The sequence below is a fragment of the Podarcis melisellensis genome (genome assembly GCF_964234715.1).
Source record: "Podarcis melisellensis genome assembly, chromosome: 3".
In the NCBI taxonomy this organism is placed as follows: Eukaryota; Metazoa; Chordata; class Lepidosauria; order Squamata; family Lacertidae; genus Podarcis; species Podarcis melisellensis.
Window position 1 is genome coordinate 1,113,807 of NC_138530.1, and position 15,787 is coordinate 1,129,593.

The 15,787-nt window shown below is 48.3% G+C and overlaps 1 protein-coding gene across 2 annotated transcripts in view; it reads right to left on the reverse strand.

Annotated features, from left to right (window-relative positions):
- KIF3C (kinesin family member 3C) overlaps positions 1-15,787 on the reverse strand; it is a 41,670-nt gene that overhangs the window by 3,944 nt on the left and 21,939 nt on the right. The window contains exons 2-7 of one of the 2 annotated variants that reach the window (XM_081903952.1): positions 11,505-11,606; positions 9,870-9,992; positions 7,965-8,083; positions 4,777-4,896; positions 1,984-2,125; positions 141-316 (exon numbers count right to left, since the gene is read on the reverse strand). In XM_081903952.1, coding sequence (XP_081760078.1) covers positions 141-316; positions 1,984-2,125; positions 4,777-4,896; positions 7,965-8,083; positions 9,870-9,992; positions 11,505-11,606 — 782 coding nt within the window. Of the gene's footprint in view, positions 1-140; positions 317-1,983; positions 2,129-4,776; positions 4,897-7,964; positions 8,084-9,869; positions 9,993-11,504; positions 11,607-15,787 lie in introns of both variants that reach the window. The other variant, XM_081903951.1, reaches the window with a different exon arrangement.

Below are 15,787 nucleotides of genomic sequence, written 5' to 3' on the forward strand. Positions count from 1 at the left end.
TGCCAGAGTCCTACTCGAGTGTAGGCTGAACTCCTGACATCCTGGTGGGAAAATGTCTCCACCTCAAATTCACTCCCAGCTGTGCAGATGAGCACTCCACAAAACCTTCTCCGTCACTGCTCTCTCTCTTGCTCACTCACCAAGACCGCGACTTCCGCACTCGTGACGCCGCCGGCCGCTCCAGGAGGCTGTCGAGACGCATGAGCCTCTCCAGGTGCAGAGCCCGTGGATCGTGCTCACTCGGGTCCCGTGTGATCTCAAACTCAAAGACGGCCGGCGGGGAGACGTCCAGTTCCAGGAACAGGATATTCTCAGCCTGTGATGAAATCGGGGAAGGGAGGGAATTCAGAAAGGAGAGGCCAGTTTGCCAAGGAGGTGGCACAGAAAAGGGTGAAAATGCAACACATCCACAAAAAATACAAAGAGGGATTTGTCCTCTCGTCGATTTGCAGAATGGTAGAATTAGAAGGGGACCCCCAAGGTCATCTAGTCCCCCCCCTGCAAGGCAGGATTCACAACTGAAGCATCCCAGATGGATAGCCACCCAAACTCTGCTAAAAAATACCCCTCCAAGGATTTAGAAAGGGGATTCCCTAATACGTGCTTAGTTATTTTACATACTTCTCACTCATCATGGCCTCCTACACCTCTTTCCCTCTTTTCTTCCTAAAGTAACACTAATGTCTCAACAAATGAAACTGTAGAAAATGTAGAAAATGTAACTTGAAAAAAGAGACAAAAACAACATTTGACAGATAATAATAATTTTAAAAAAGGAAAGAAGGAAGGAAAGAAAGAGAGAGAGAGAGAGAGAGAGAGAGAGAGAGAGAATTCCCCAAATCACCTTGAAGGTAAAGAAATACTGATAACGTTTGCCTTCTGCTAATTCCCCATGAATTAGCCTGGATTGTGAGCCCTTTGTGGCAACAGAGACCATTGTTTAAAGCATATTTGCTGTAGCCACAGCCCTAGAAGATGGTCTCCCTACAAATCTGTATGAACCATCCTCCAAATCGGAGATGGACAGAGTTCCCCGAGGTGAGTTTGCGCCATCAAAATGGCAGCCACAGGGAGAGGAAGGGGGCTTCCTCTGAGTGCTGCCTTTAACCCAAAGGGTCTAGGTCCCGGACTCCTCCCATATGGAGCTGCCCCTATTTTGAGGTCCTCCATCACTGGGAGGAGCTACTGGAGAGAAGAAGACGCAGTGGTGGCCAAACTCGGCCCTCCAGATGTTTTGGGACTACAACTCCCATCATCCCTAGCTAACAGGACCAGTGGTCAGGGATGATGGGAACTGTAGTCCCAAAACATCTGGAGGGCCGAGTTAGGCCACCACTGTTCAGACTTGCTGTATTCTTATCTTGGCTTTGATCGCTATCTACCATATTTTTCCGCCCCCATTTATAAGACGCCTCTTATTTTGGGGGACTCAGATTTATTAAAATGGGGGGAGGGAGAGATGTATCCATGTATAAGACGCCCCTTAATTTTTGACATTATTTTTTAGCGAAAAAACCTAGTCTTATACAGTGGTACCTCGGGTTACAGATGCTTCAGGTTACAGACACTTCAGGTTACAGATGCTTCAGGTTACAGACTCTGCTAACCCAGAAAGTACCTCGGGTTAAGAACTTTGCTTCAGGACGAGAACAGAAATTGTGTGGCGGCAGCGGGAGGCCCCACTAGCTAAAGGGGTGCTTCAGGTTAAGAACAGTTTCAGGTTAAGAACGGACCTCCGGAATGAATTAAGTACTTAACCCGAGGTACCACTGTACACAGGAAAATATGGTACTTTTGTGTTGTGGATTTTAAAATCTTGTCGGCTGCCTTGTAGATGTTTCTTTCCAGACCCGAGACTTTCCATTGGTCCATCTGGGCAGTGCTTGCTTTGTGACCAGGAAGTTCGGTCATCTCAGAGTCCCCTTCCGTCCCCCAGACCCCATTTCTCCCCCTCCCCCCTCCTCTGTTGTCTTCTCGGCTCACCCGGTATCGAGGATGGGAGCCCATTGACATGGCCAGGCGAGCATACTGGCTGATGGGCCTCTTGTACCCCACGGCGGAGGTCGGCCGCTTCTTCATCTGGGTGGCCGTGGTCGTGGTGGGGCTGTTGCTTCCGCTCCCGCTGCTGCTGTAAAGAGATTGGTTTCGATCATCAGCATTGATAAAAAGCTTCATGTGTGGCATATCTCTGCCACCCTGCGCCTGAGCTGGTGGGCAAAGGATTCCCGGTCTGCCTTGCCCCATCTAATTATTTTACTGTTATTTGTTAAATTTGCTATTATTCATTAAATAAACGGCCTCGGTCCAGTATATCTGAAGGAGCGTCTCCACCCCCATCGTTCTACCTGGACACTGAGGTCCAGCTCCGAGGGCCTTCTGGCGGTTCCCTCACTGAGAGAAGCCAAGTTACAGGGAACCAGGCAGAGGGCCTTCTCGGTGGTGGCACCTGCCCTGTGAAACGCCCTCCCACCAGATGTCAAAGGCATAAACAACTATCTGACGTTCAGAAGACATCTGAAGGCAGCGCACTTTAGGGAAGCTTTTAATGTTTGATGTATTACTGTATTTTAATATTTTGTTGGAAGCCACCCAGAGTGGCTGGGGAAGCCCAGCCAGATGGGCGGGAGATATATATATATATATATATATGCTTTCGTAGATTTTCACGGGTACAGGAATGCAGGTTTTGGTGTCCTCGGGTGTCTTCCCGTGTAAAAGTTGGGGTGTCTAGGCGACGTTTCGACGAGGTCTCACTCGTCATCTTCAGGCTGGTGCTTTCGGCTTCTTGTTACTGGAACAGAGCAGGATCTCAGTGTTTGAGTTCCTATAAATACTGTTGAGGGGGTGTGGTGTATAGCCTCCAATGTTCTGGGCAGAGAGGAAGTTCCCAGGCTAGTGTGCCTTTTCTTCTTTTGTTCCTTAATTACTTGAGGGATATCTTGAGTGATTTCTTGAGTGATATCCTGAGTACCATTTAGGTGGGTCATTAGGTGTGGATTAGTTGCTAAAGTCTTTGTGTCTTGACCTCTTGAACTTTGTGAAGAGTTTTTCTGAGAAGATGGCTGTACTGCACTTAGTTGTGCTCTGGCTTGGCTTCGTGTATAGGGGCGAGCTGTGGTTTTGTGGCCTGTGTCAGCCAGATCTGTGTAGGGATTGCAGGGGGGTGCAGCATCCGGAGGTGCCACCATGGTTTGGCTACTGGATGGTGTCTGTAATTTATCTGTGGAGAGGGTCTGGGTTTGGGTCTGGTGTGGTTGATTGGTGATAGCGTTCTGTGTGCCTCTGGATCTGGTGTCAGTTTTTGTGGGGAGGGCTAATTTCCAAAGTCTGCCCAGCCACGTACATTGGACAAACAAACAGACGAATAAATGCACGTATCGCAGAACACAAGAATGCCGTCAAAAAAGAAGAAAAAACTTCCTCTCTTTTCCAACACATGAAAGAAACAGGACACGAAATTAATTTTGCAGATTCCAAATTGCTCTTTAACATAGAACATCACCACAAGAGAATAATCATGGAAGCCATCGAGATAGAGAAACACCCTCACAACATGAACAAGCGTGACGACACATCCCGCTTGCCAGACATCTGGAAATTAGCCCTCCCCACAAAAACTGACACCAGATCCAGAGGCACACAGAACGCCATCACCAATCAACCACACCAGACCCAAACCCAGACCCTCTCCACAGATAAATTACAGACACCATCCAGTAGCCAAACCATGGTGGCACCTCCGGATGCTGCACCCCCCTGCAATCCCTACACAGATCTGGCTGACACAGGCCACAAAACCACAGCTCGCCCCTATACACGAAGCCAAGCCAGAGCACAACTAAGTGCAGTACAGCCATCTTCTCAGAAAAACTCTTCACAAAGTTCAAGAGGTCAAGACACAAAGACTTTAGCAACTAATCCACACCTAATGACCCACCTAAGTGGTACTCAGGATATCACTCAAGAAATCACTCAAGATATCCCTCAAGTAATTAAGGAACAAAAGAAGAAAAGGCACACCAGCCTGGGAACTTCCTCTCTGCCCAGAACATTGGAGGCTATACACCACACCCCCTCAACAGTATTTATAGGAACTCAAACACTGAGATCCTGCTCTGTTCCAGTAACAAGAAGCCGAAAGCACCAGCCTGAAGATGACGAGTGAGACCTCGTCGAAACGTCGCCTAGACACCCCAACTTTTACACGGGAAGACACCCGAGGACACCAAAACCTGCATATATATATATATATATATATAAATTATTATTATTATTATTATTATTAAAATTGTACACCACCCTTCATCCAAAGATCCCAAGGCAGCTCACAACAGAAACAAATACAAAATGAGAATGCAGGCAATTCCCCACATGCATGAAATCTCCTTGCATGGCGCTGGGAACCCAGAAGTGGTGCGTGGCTTGTGAAGAGACCCTCCCCACATCCTCTTTGGCCCTGGGAAGGTCTCCTCGTGAGCCGGAGCCTGAAGAGGAAAGCCGCCCTGAGTCCCAGTCTGGGGTAAATGTGGAATATAAATAAATATAATAATCACAATAATCATAGTTAGGGTTGGGATTTCCTGGCTGTCCTCAGAGGTGCTTCTCATTTGGACTACTGACTGTGCTACAAATGTAGATGAACTTGATATCTGCTCAACTGTCATGGCTCCAGCTGAGGAACCCAGGTGTTTTTTTTGGGGGGGGTGTTGTTTTGGCAGAGAGCAGTTCTGCCCTTGTTGGCAGACCCTCCTCCCACCAAAGGGCTCAGAAACTCACCTTCCTGGCGTGAGCACCAAGGGCTGGAATTTCCACTGGTCCTCCTCGCAGTCAAAGTAAAGGCGGTTCATGATTTTGTTCTTCTCTTCGGGGGGGATGAAGTTTTCAATGATCAGATACCTGAGCAAAGATGGAATGGGCAGCATCAGCAGGAGGCAGGCTGCCAAGGGAAGCGGAGGGTCTGCCCACGTGGGGATTTCAGATTTTTATTTATTCCCACAAAGCTGGAAAAAGAAGGCGGGGACAGCTTGGGGGCCGATGAAAACAGGTGGGTAACTAAGTGAGCGACAGTGGATTTATTTTATCACTTGTTCTGAAAGGTGTGAACTGTTAGAATTCCTGCTCCATGATTGCAGTCATGGGATTGTTGTCTTTTACAGTATATGATGGTATATGTTTGGGAAGTGACGGAGACAGGATGTTTGTGTTCATGTGTTCCGTGAAGTGGGACTATTGTCCTTTGTTCTTTTTCTCTTTGCTGTCTGATGCTAGAGAGAGAGGGAGCCATGTTGCAGTGCTCCGTGCATGTTTAGATGTAAATAAAGTAGATTAGCCAAAATGCTGAGTTGCTGAGGTCTGTCACGCAAGTTGCGCAAACTCTGCGGATCCCTAAGTGTGCCAATGTATGTTGGCATCAGTCGCTGTGATGTTCGGGCTGAAGAAAGCTTTTGAAGCTCCCAAACGATCGACCAGGAGGGAGGGAACATGCCAGTCGGGCATGTGTCTCTGCCAGGGTCCTACTTGAGAGGAGGACGAGCTCCTGACACATACCTGAGCAAAGATGGAACGGGCAGCGTCAGCAGCAAGCAGGCTGCCGAGGGTAGTAGGGGTCTGCCCATGTGGGGATTTCAGATTTTGATTGATTCCCACACAGCTGAAAAAAGAAGGCGGGGACAGCTTGGGGGCCGATGAAAACAGGTGGGTAACTAAGTGAGCGACAGTGGATTTACCGTATATTTTGCTCTATAAGACTCACTTTTTCCCTCCTAAAAAGTAAGGGGAAAGGTGTGTGCATCTTATGGAGTGAATGCAGGCTGCGCAGCTATCCCAGAAGCCAGAACAGCAAGAAGGATTGCTGCTTTCACTGCGCAGCGATCCCTCTTGCTGTTCTGGCTTCCGGGATTCAGAATATTTCTTTTCTTGTTTTCCTCCTCCCAAAACTAGGTGCGTCTTGTGGTCTGGTGCGTCTTATAGAGCAGTGTTTCCCAACCTTGTGCCTCCAGCTGTTTTTGGACTACAATTCCCATCATCCCTTGCCACTGGTCTTGCTAGTCAGGGATGATGGGAGTTGTAGTTCAAAAACAGCTGGAGGCACAAGGTTGGGAAACACTGTTATAGAGCAAAAAATACATTATTTTATCACTTGTTCTGAAAGGTGTGAACTGGTCATACCAGTGTAGGAATCTGGTTGGCCACTGTGAGAACAGGATGGACTAGATGGGCCAGATCCAGCTGCCAGGCTTTCCTCGTGTTCTCACATTTTAGGACATCCCTTACAAGTGAAGTGAAGGACATGAGGCAGGAGTTGGTAATGCAGGCGAGCTGCAAGCAAGCTGCCAGCTAGCTCTGCGGAGGCTCCTTTTATTGGCACAATATGCAAAACCAGTCAGACACATTTTGGACTGTGACCTTTACACATCTTCCAATCCCGAGATTGTGGGGTGGTACAAAGCTATTTTGGCACCTGTTTCCACCGCTTCAGTTTCCCCTTGAACCATGTATGATGAAGGAGACAAAGGTCACAGACAGACCACTAAGAGAGCAAAGGTTAGATAGTGGGCATGATGTTCAGACAGCTGTGGCTTTGTCTGTGGGGGGGAGTGTGCTCCGCACCCCAAGGTCACGTGTGTGGACAGCTGAGGCTGTCCGCAGGTGAAAGTGTCTCCATACCCAGCGATCATTCCTACAACAAGGAGCTGTGCTAAAGCAGTTTGACCCCATTTGCACGGAGACGTCAACCTGGTCTTCAAAACAACTTCCACCCTCACTCCGAGAGCAGCAGCAGCAACATCCCCCTCTCTCTGGATCCTTCTGGCTCCCCTGCCTTCCTTCAAGTCCTCCCTACGAACCCCTTCCTCTGGAGCCCTCTTGTTCCGTTGCCCCCTCCAGGGACACTCGACTCTCCCCATCCCAACGCTGCTTCTCAGAGCCCTTGACATCTCATCCCAGGGCCCAGCAAGGTGAGATGACAAGTCAACCCCCTCACCTTCCTCCTCACGCCAGGGAGGGGTCAGCTGGCCAGCCACCCGCTGCCCTCCAGCGCCCCCACCATAGGTGGTCAGAACGAGGTACTGCAGCGTCCAGTTTAGGGAGGGGGCTCACGTAACACTAAGGGCCAATACAGTGGTCCCTTGGTTCTCAAACTTAATCCGTTCCAGACCTCCGTTCCAAAACCAAAACGTTCCAAAACCAAGGCGCGCTTTCCCATAGAAAGTAATGCAAAGTGGATTAATCCGTTCCAGACTTTTAAAAGCAATGCGTAAAACAGCAATTTAACATGAATTTTACAATCTAACGAAACCATTGATCCATAAAATGAAAGGAATCAACAATGTACAGTGGTACCTCAGGTTACAGATGCTTCCGGTTACATACGCTTCAGGTACAGACTCCGCCAACCCAGAAATAGTACCTCGGGTTAAGAACTTTGCTTCAGGATGAGAACAGAAATTGTGCCGCCGCGGCGCATCAGCAGTGGGAGGCCCCATTAGCTAAAGTGGTGCTTCAGGTTAAGAACGGACCTCCAGAATTTTTAACTTCTTAACCCAAGGTACCACTGTACTGCAGTCACACAATCAATCAATCAGTAGCTGAACTGGGTTCCACAAAAACAAAACAAATAGAGCCGTGAAAACAAAAACGCAAAGTAAATAGCAAAAACAGACAGACCTCAGCGTAGCACTCAAATTGGAACATGTTCAGCTTCCCAAAAAAAGTTGGCAAACCAGTTTGCTGTGTTTGGGTTCCAAGTTGTTTGAGTACCAAGGCGTTTGAGAACCAAGAGTCTCACCTAAAAAGCTGCGGACTCTGGCTTGGCTCCCCCAACCTGAGGCACGCTTGCCCACCCCCTCAGGCCTCCAGCCCCCCAGCCCCTGAGAGTGTCAGGGGCAGCAGGAGGAGGTCAGGCGGGGGCAACCTTGGCTTGGGCTCCTCCTGCTGCTGCCGGCTGAGCCCTGCCGGACACTCACTTGAGCTTCAGTTCCCTCGTCTGCTCGTTCTGTGCCTCCTCCAGGTCTTGTCGCACGCGGATGTATTCGTCGTGTTGGTCCTGGATCTCAGCCTTCACGGCCTGGAGTTTTGCATAGAGCTGTCGGGGCGAGAAAAAGGGGCATCCCTCGTTTATTAATTTTTCCCCCCCAAAAAATATTATTCATTTTATAACACAAATAAAAAACACAGACAGAAAAGACAAACAATACGAACAAATTCTTGTCATATCCTTATTTTCTAAACATTGTTGACTTCCCCAAGTCCCACCTATTTTCATTTTACTTCATCTTTAGCCGTTTACATATATCATAATTTCTAACCGTCTTTTTTTAAAATCGTAGTTAAAATAACTTCAAATTTTATCACTTACAAATAATATTATTTTAAAATACCCTATCTTCTGCTTCTAACCCTACAGCCTATACCCGCTTCCAAAGCTATTCTAGGGTTTAAATATTAACATATTTTTTCAAATATTCCTTAAACTTCTTCCAGTCTTCTTCCACCGTCTCTTCTCTCTGGTCTCGGAGTCTCCCGGTCAGTTCGGCAAGTTCCATATAGTCCATGGGCATCGCTCGCTTAGGGGAACGGCCGTTGTGCCACTGCCAGCCCATGTGCCCTTCACCTTGCCACAAGCCGCCATGGCCACTGAAGGCCAAATTGACAGAAGGGCGGACGACTTAGAGAAATTTATTAAAACAAGAGGGAGCAGAGTACAAATTAAATTTAAGGAATTATCTGGGAAATTCACAACATGGTTACAATATCATCATTTGAATGAAGTATTTAAGAAAGTTGTGATACGAGGGTTTGGGGAACAAATATCACAACTGGAGAGAGACCTGTTGGAATGTAATGTAAAAGTGTTGTCTAAAATGCAGAAAATATTATTGGAATGGGAGGATGAGCAAGTAAAATGCTCAATGATATGTTGGGCAATAGGTATCGGTCATAAAATAGACATGGAAGCACGTGAATGATTGTGGAATATGGATGTAAAATTTACAGCATGTTATGGTCTAAGAGAAAATTATATGAAAATGATATATCAGTGGTATTTAACACCGAGTGAATAGGCAAAAATGTATAAAACTAAATCAAATAAGTGTTGGGAATGTAAAGAGAAAGAAGGTTCTTTTTATCATATGGTCTTGTCGTAAGGTTAAAGCTTATTGGGAAATGATATATAATGAATTGAAAAGGATGTTCAAAATAACTTTTATTTTTTTAAAAAAAAACCAGACGTTTTTCTTTTGGGAATTATAGAGACAGAACTACCTAAATTGTATAGAATTTTATTAATGTCTGCTACCACAGCAGCAAGAATGTCACTCGCCCCAAAATGGAAAGAAGCAGAAGTGCCAGTAAAGGAAGAATGGATACAAAAACTTATGGAATATGCGGAAAGGCAAAACTTGCCAGAAGAATAAGAAATAACAAATGAATAACAAACTTTTTATAAAAGAACGAAAATGGTTTATTCAATATTTACAGATAAATTGCAAACAGATAAAAACATTGGCAGGATTATTGCAACAACCTGCAGTTTTATAAGGGTATATATTTGCAGTAGAAAATTAAATGAGCAAGTTAAGTTAATTTGGATATGCAGAAGATATTAAAAAATAAATTTAAGGAACCGTAGAAAAGAGGGGGAAGGAAATCAAATTTTGAAATGTTCAGTGTAAAACTAATGAAATGTATAAATTTGAAAAGAGAAATAAAAAATTTTTGAAAAAAAATGTTTGTCTCAGGTCCCGATCCATGGCAAGCGAAGCCTTGACCTGGGCTCTTGCGCTGTGCCTTGGACTGCAGCTACGGAGAAGGAGGGACCCCCCCATCTCCTGCCGCCCCCTCTGGCCACGCTCCCCCCCCCGGCTCACCTTCTTCAGCTTCTTGGTCTTGATCTCCACTTCCTGCTGCAAGGAGGTGAACGTTTCCCGCAGCTCCATGGTCTCCTCGTCCCGCAAGAGCACCTGCTGCTGCATCTCACGCTCCCGCCGCTTCTGTGGATTGAGGCCAGCAAAGCCTGTGTGGGTCAGGGGCTTCTCAGCTGAAACCCCCACCTGCAGACCCTCACCCGTGCCTTTGCTTTCTGAAACACGTTGCCCGGGGGGGGGCGGGCGGAGCTGGGTGTGCCGCAAGACACCCTTCCACCTGCAAACTTCACATTCATCCAGTGCTATACCAGCTGCACTAGCTCCCGGTGGAGTACAGGGTCAGGTTTAAGGTGCTGGTTTTGACCTTTAAAGCCCTATATAGCTCAGGACCCTGGTAACTACGGGACCACCTCTCCTGGTATGTCCCACGGAGGACCTTAAGGACTTTGGAGGTCCCAAGCCACAAGGTGGTTAGATTGGTCTCAACTAGGGCCAGGGCCTTTTCAGCACTGGCCCCGACTTGGTGGAAGGCTCTGTCCCAAGAGACTAGGGCCCTGTGGGACTTGACATCTTTCTGCAGAGCCTGCAAGACAGAGCTGTTCCGCCTGGCCTTTGGTTTGGACTCAGTCTGACCCTTAGGTTTTCCTCCCCTTATGGTTTTGATCTGTGGACTACTTTTAAAATGAGGCTGCATTTTAAATTGCATTTTAACCTGTATTTTAAATTGGTTTCCCCCCCTTTTCTCCCCCCCCTTTCCCCCCTATTATGTTTTTACTGTAATTTTACTCGTGTTAGCCGCCCTGAGCCCGGCTCTGGGCGGGGAGGGCGGGGTATAAATAATAATTTAGTAGTAGTAGTAGTAGTAAAGGTAAAGGGACCCCTGACCATTAGGTCCGGTCGCAGACGACTCTGGGGTTACGGTGCTCATCTGGCTTTACTGGCCGAGGGAGCCGGCGTCCAGCTTCCGGGTCATGTGGCCAGCAGGACTAAGCCGCTTCTGGCGAACCAGAGCAGCACATGGAAACGCCGTTTACTTTCCCACCGGGGCAGTACCTATTTATCTACTTGCACTTTGACGTGCTTTCGAACTGCTAGGTTGGCAGGAGCAGGGACTGAGCAACGGGAGCTCACCCCGTTGCGGGGATTCGAACTGCTGATCTTCTGATCGGCAAGCCCTAGGCTCTGTGGTTTAACCCACAGCGCCACCCACGTCCCTGAAAAATACAGAATTATCTGTTAATAAAAAGCTAATCGTGCCTGCCGTTCTTTCCTGCCCTGTAGATGACCTGGGCTCACTCGACAGCTCCAGCATATGCCGGCTTTACGCCCGAGGTGTCCTGAGCCCCTGGCCACGCTCTTGGGGAAGTGACGCTAGATTTGCAGCCTACAAGAAGGGGAGCAAACTGGAGACCCAACGGCCACAGATGGCCGCTGTCAAGGGCTTGCGGACTGCAGCCCAGCACCTAGGCTCTGCTTCTCTCCTGCAGAGCCCTGGAAGGAAGGGGACAGGTGTGTTTTAAAGGGCCGCCAACTATGGCTGCAATGGGCTGGTGAGGGCCACATTCATCAGCCAGCAGAGGGGAGGAAAGGCAGGAGGGGTTGTTAGTGGCCCTGCTCCCACCCTGCCCGTCTGTCTACCTGCTCTGCAATCTCCTGCCTCTTCAGTTCCAGCATCTTCTGCTGCTCGTTGGTGTGGTCCATGATGTTCCTTCCGCCAATCAGCAACTTGCTCTCCATCGCCTGGAAAAAAGGAAGGAGGAGGAAAACAATGGTTTATCAAGCCATGGCTTGGTATTAAGTGCTGTGCATGCACGGCAGCTGAACTATGGTTTGTTTACCACCAAAAGCAAGCAAACAGGACCGAAGCCATGGTTTGCAGGTGGCTTCCATGGACCAGTGTGGCAGAGCTGCTGGGCCTCCCAGTCTAGCCCCAGGCTACTTTTGGGCATGTAAGAGGGAGAAGAGAATGCACAGAAATTAGCCCTGAGTGCTCCCTGGAAGGACAGATCCTGAAGCTGAGGCTCCAAGACTTTGGCCCCCTCATGAGAAGAGAAGACTCCCTGGAAAAGACCCTGATGTTGGGGAAGATGGAGGGCACAAGGAGAAGGGGACGATGGAGGACGAGATGGTGGGACAGTGTTCTCGAAGCTACCAGCATGAGTTTGACCAAACTGCGGGAGGCAGTGGAAGACAGGAGTGCCTGGCGTGCTCTGGTCCAGGGGGTCACGAAGAGGCGGACACGACTAAATGACTAAACAGCAGCTTTACAAGGTTGAGACACCAAAGCAAAGCAAGATTTGAAACCCTTCCAACTCTACAATTCTACGATTCTAGGATCCCAGCACAGTAAAGTAAGACAGGCATGACATCTCAACAGCACCTGTGCGGTGACCCCTGATGAGAAACACACAAAATACAAGATGCAACAAAAGCAAGGCGAAGACTTCCCCAAGAAAGATGTTAGATTGTTTTTGTACACAACTGCAGCTAGAATTTTGCTGGCCAAAAATTGGAAAACGCAAGAAGTACCAACAGTGGAGGAATGGCAGATGAAGGTGATGGATTTTTCGGAGCTAGCTGACCTGACCGGAAGAGTCCGCGACCAGAAGGAGGAGGAGTACCAAGAGGATTGGAAGAAATTCAAAGACTATCTAGTTAAATATGTTAATCTAAATAGAATTACTTGCGAATATCAGATAGGCCTAGGATTTAAATATGTGATGTTGTAGAATATTAAGTTTAAAGTTAAAATGAAAAGAAAGAAATATGTTAATTGACTAAGTAAATTTTATGAGAAAATAGTTTTGGAAAACTGCTACAATGATTTATATGGAAACTCAGCCAGGGGGATTTGAGGAAGTCACTTAACAATGTTAACAAAAGTGGAATTATTATAATTAAGATAAATGTCTGTTTTTGATGTTCTTGTTTTATTTGTTTGCTATAAATTTGGAAAACAAATTAAAAAAAATTGGGGGGCGGGGAAGCAAGGCGAAGATTTCAGTCAGCAGATTTCTCAGCGAAACGAGCTGCCCAGGGAAGATCCCTGGAGGGTTTTGCAGTGACGTTCCATCAGCATCTGTCAGGAGCCTGGGGATTTCCTGCATATGAGGACCAGCGGAGTGTTGGTGGGGAGGCAGAGGGCTGGAACCAGAGGAGAGGACCTGGTGGCACCGAGTTCCAGAGCTGTGAACAAGGGCTGGCAGAGTCCAAGAATGCCCCCAGCCCTGTGGCAAGAGAAACGGATGGACCAGGCGGAATTGACACACAAACTACCTGACAAGGACAACTGTGACTTGAAAGAAGAATGGGAACCTTTTACAGAGTACTTTAAGACACAACAAAACGAACTGGACTCCTTGGCAGGCTTTGAGTAAACATACACAAACTTTTTATTGGTAATATACCAATAGATAAATTAAGGATCTTTACAATTTTATAATATGCAGAGAATAACATGTGCTGAAAAACCAGAGAGAGGAGCTGAGGGAAGTCTGGGGGGGTATTTTTGGGGGAGGGAAAAAATGGGGAGGGAATGAGGATGGTGTGTTTTTGATAAATTATGTTGAAATTCCTAATAAAAAATATTTTTTAAAAAAGAATGCCCCCAGCCACAGCCCCCCATGCGCAGGGCATGCCCAGCTGGCCTGCCGACCTCTGGCGAGGAGGGAGCTGTGGGCACCGTGCCCCCTTGGGCGCCTGTTCCCAGGCCTTGGTCCCGACACATCCCACGCTGGGCTGGCCCAACGCCAGGACCCCGTCTCTCCGTCTTTCCTCCCTTCCTTCCTCCCTTCCGCACAGCTGTCGGGCTCCACAGCTGCCGCTGGCGCCTGCAGGACAGCTGCAGCCCCAGCTTGCAAGGCCCTTCTTGCCCAGAGCAGCCCCCTCCCCACACCAACCCCAGCGGCAGAAGCCCCCACCTGGAAGGCTGGCAGGCAAGTGGCTTTCAAGGCAGTCAGGGACTGGGGGTTTTTTGCATGGAGAAAGCAGCCCCCAATGAGACACCCCCCCACACACACGGAGGGGAATCTGTGGGCTGAAGAAAGCCACTCGGCTTTGATTGTGAAGATCACAGAATCATAGTATTGTAGACTTGGAAGGGACCCTAAGGGTCATCTAGTCCAACCCGCTGCAAAGGAGGAATCTCAACTAAAGGTGGCCATCCAACCTCTGGCTAAAAACCTCCAAGGAAGTGGATCAGGTGTGATGTTTTGGAGCAGGGAAGAAGAAGTGCCAACGAGGAAGTGCCGGACCAAAGAGGTTGAAGATGAACTCAGGACCACAATACTTCAAGGACCACCTCTATCCATATGATCATCCTCTGAGGCCCTCCTTCGTGAGCCTCCTCCTTGAGCAGTCCAGAGGGCAGCAACATGAGAGCAGGGCCTTCTCTGCAGTGGCTCCCTGTCTGTGGCATGCTCTCCCCAGGGAAGCTCGCCTGGCGCCTTCATTATACACCTTCAGGTGCCAGGAAAAAACGCTCCTTTGTAACCAGGCCTTTGGTTCATTTGACTGACATCCTGTGCCCTTTAAAAATGTGTTTTTGTGGGGAGGGGGGCTATTGGGTTGTGGTTTTTACTATGTATTTTGTGGTTTTATATCTTGATTTTATTCTGTGAACTGCCCTTAGACTTCCAGGATAGGGGAAGTATATAAATTCAATAAATAAAAAATAATAAATATAAATAAATGGACCCTGCAGCCACCTCAGGGGATGGACTTGTGGCACTTCTGAGGGCAAAATCCACCAGGAAGCCCTTTTGAACCGAGCAATGCCCGTCTCCTTCCCACTTGAGGACCCCCAGCCAATCTGTGCCCCTGCTGTGTTAACCATGTGGGGAGCTACCTCGCAGGGTGGTTGTTGGGGTTAAATAAGGGAGGCAGCCATGTTACGCCACCTTGAGCTCTTTGGAGAAAAAGGCAGGGCACAGATGTAATGAACAGGTAATTGCAATAGTAATGACAAACCTAGACAGCATCTTAAAAAGCAGAGACAGCACCTTGCCGACAAAGGTCTGAATAGTTAAAGCTATGGTTTTCCCAGTAGTGATGTATGGAAGTGAGAGCTGGACCATCAAGAAGGCTGATCGCCGAAGAATTGATGCTTTTGAATTCTGGTGCTGGAGGAGACTCTGGAGAGTCCCATGGACTGCAAGAAGATCAAACCTCTCCATGCTTAAGGAAATCAGCCCTGAGTGCTCACTGGAAGGACAGATCCTGAAGCTGAGGCTCCAAGACGTTGACCACCTCATGAGAAGAGAAGACTCCCTGGAAAAGACCCTGGTGTTGGGAAAGATGGAGGGCACAAGGAGAAGGGGACGACAGAGGACCAGATGGTGGGACAGTGTTCTCGAAGCTACCAGCATGAGTTTGACCAAACTGCGGGAGGCAGTGGAAGACAGGAGTGCCTGGCGTGCTCTGGTCCAGGGGGTCATGAAGAGGCGGACAGGACTAAGCGACTCAACAACAACAACAACAATGAATTCTTCAGGTGCCAAAAGAGCCTGGCCCCAAATATTTTGGAATCCTGAGAAATAATTGCCTTATGGTTAGTGAGCATCAGATTCCACTCCAGGATTTTCCCCAAATGGAGGAAGAGGAGCAAAAAAAGGCAGCGCAGCCAGAGACTGCCAAGCTCCCGGGGGATGGTACAGCCCACCAGCTTCCTCTCGAAACATCCGCCTCCCTGCCTCCTCTCCCACAGGAGGTCCCTGTCAGCTCTCATAACATCTCAGGGGCCTTGGGAAAGCAAACATGCGCTCCCCATGCCCATCAACAAGGTTCCCCCTGGCAGAGGATAAGCCTGGCCACCATCACCCACCCCTTCTCAGTCCCCTCACCCGGGCCTTTGTCAACGTGCTCGGCTGCTTCCCACACGGGTGGCTATATTTAGAGCCAGGCTGCCTCAGAAGCCCAGTTGC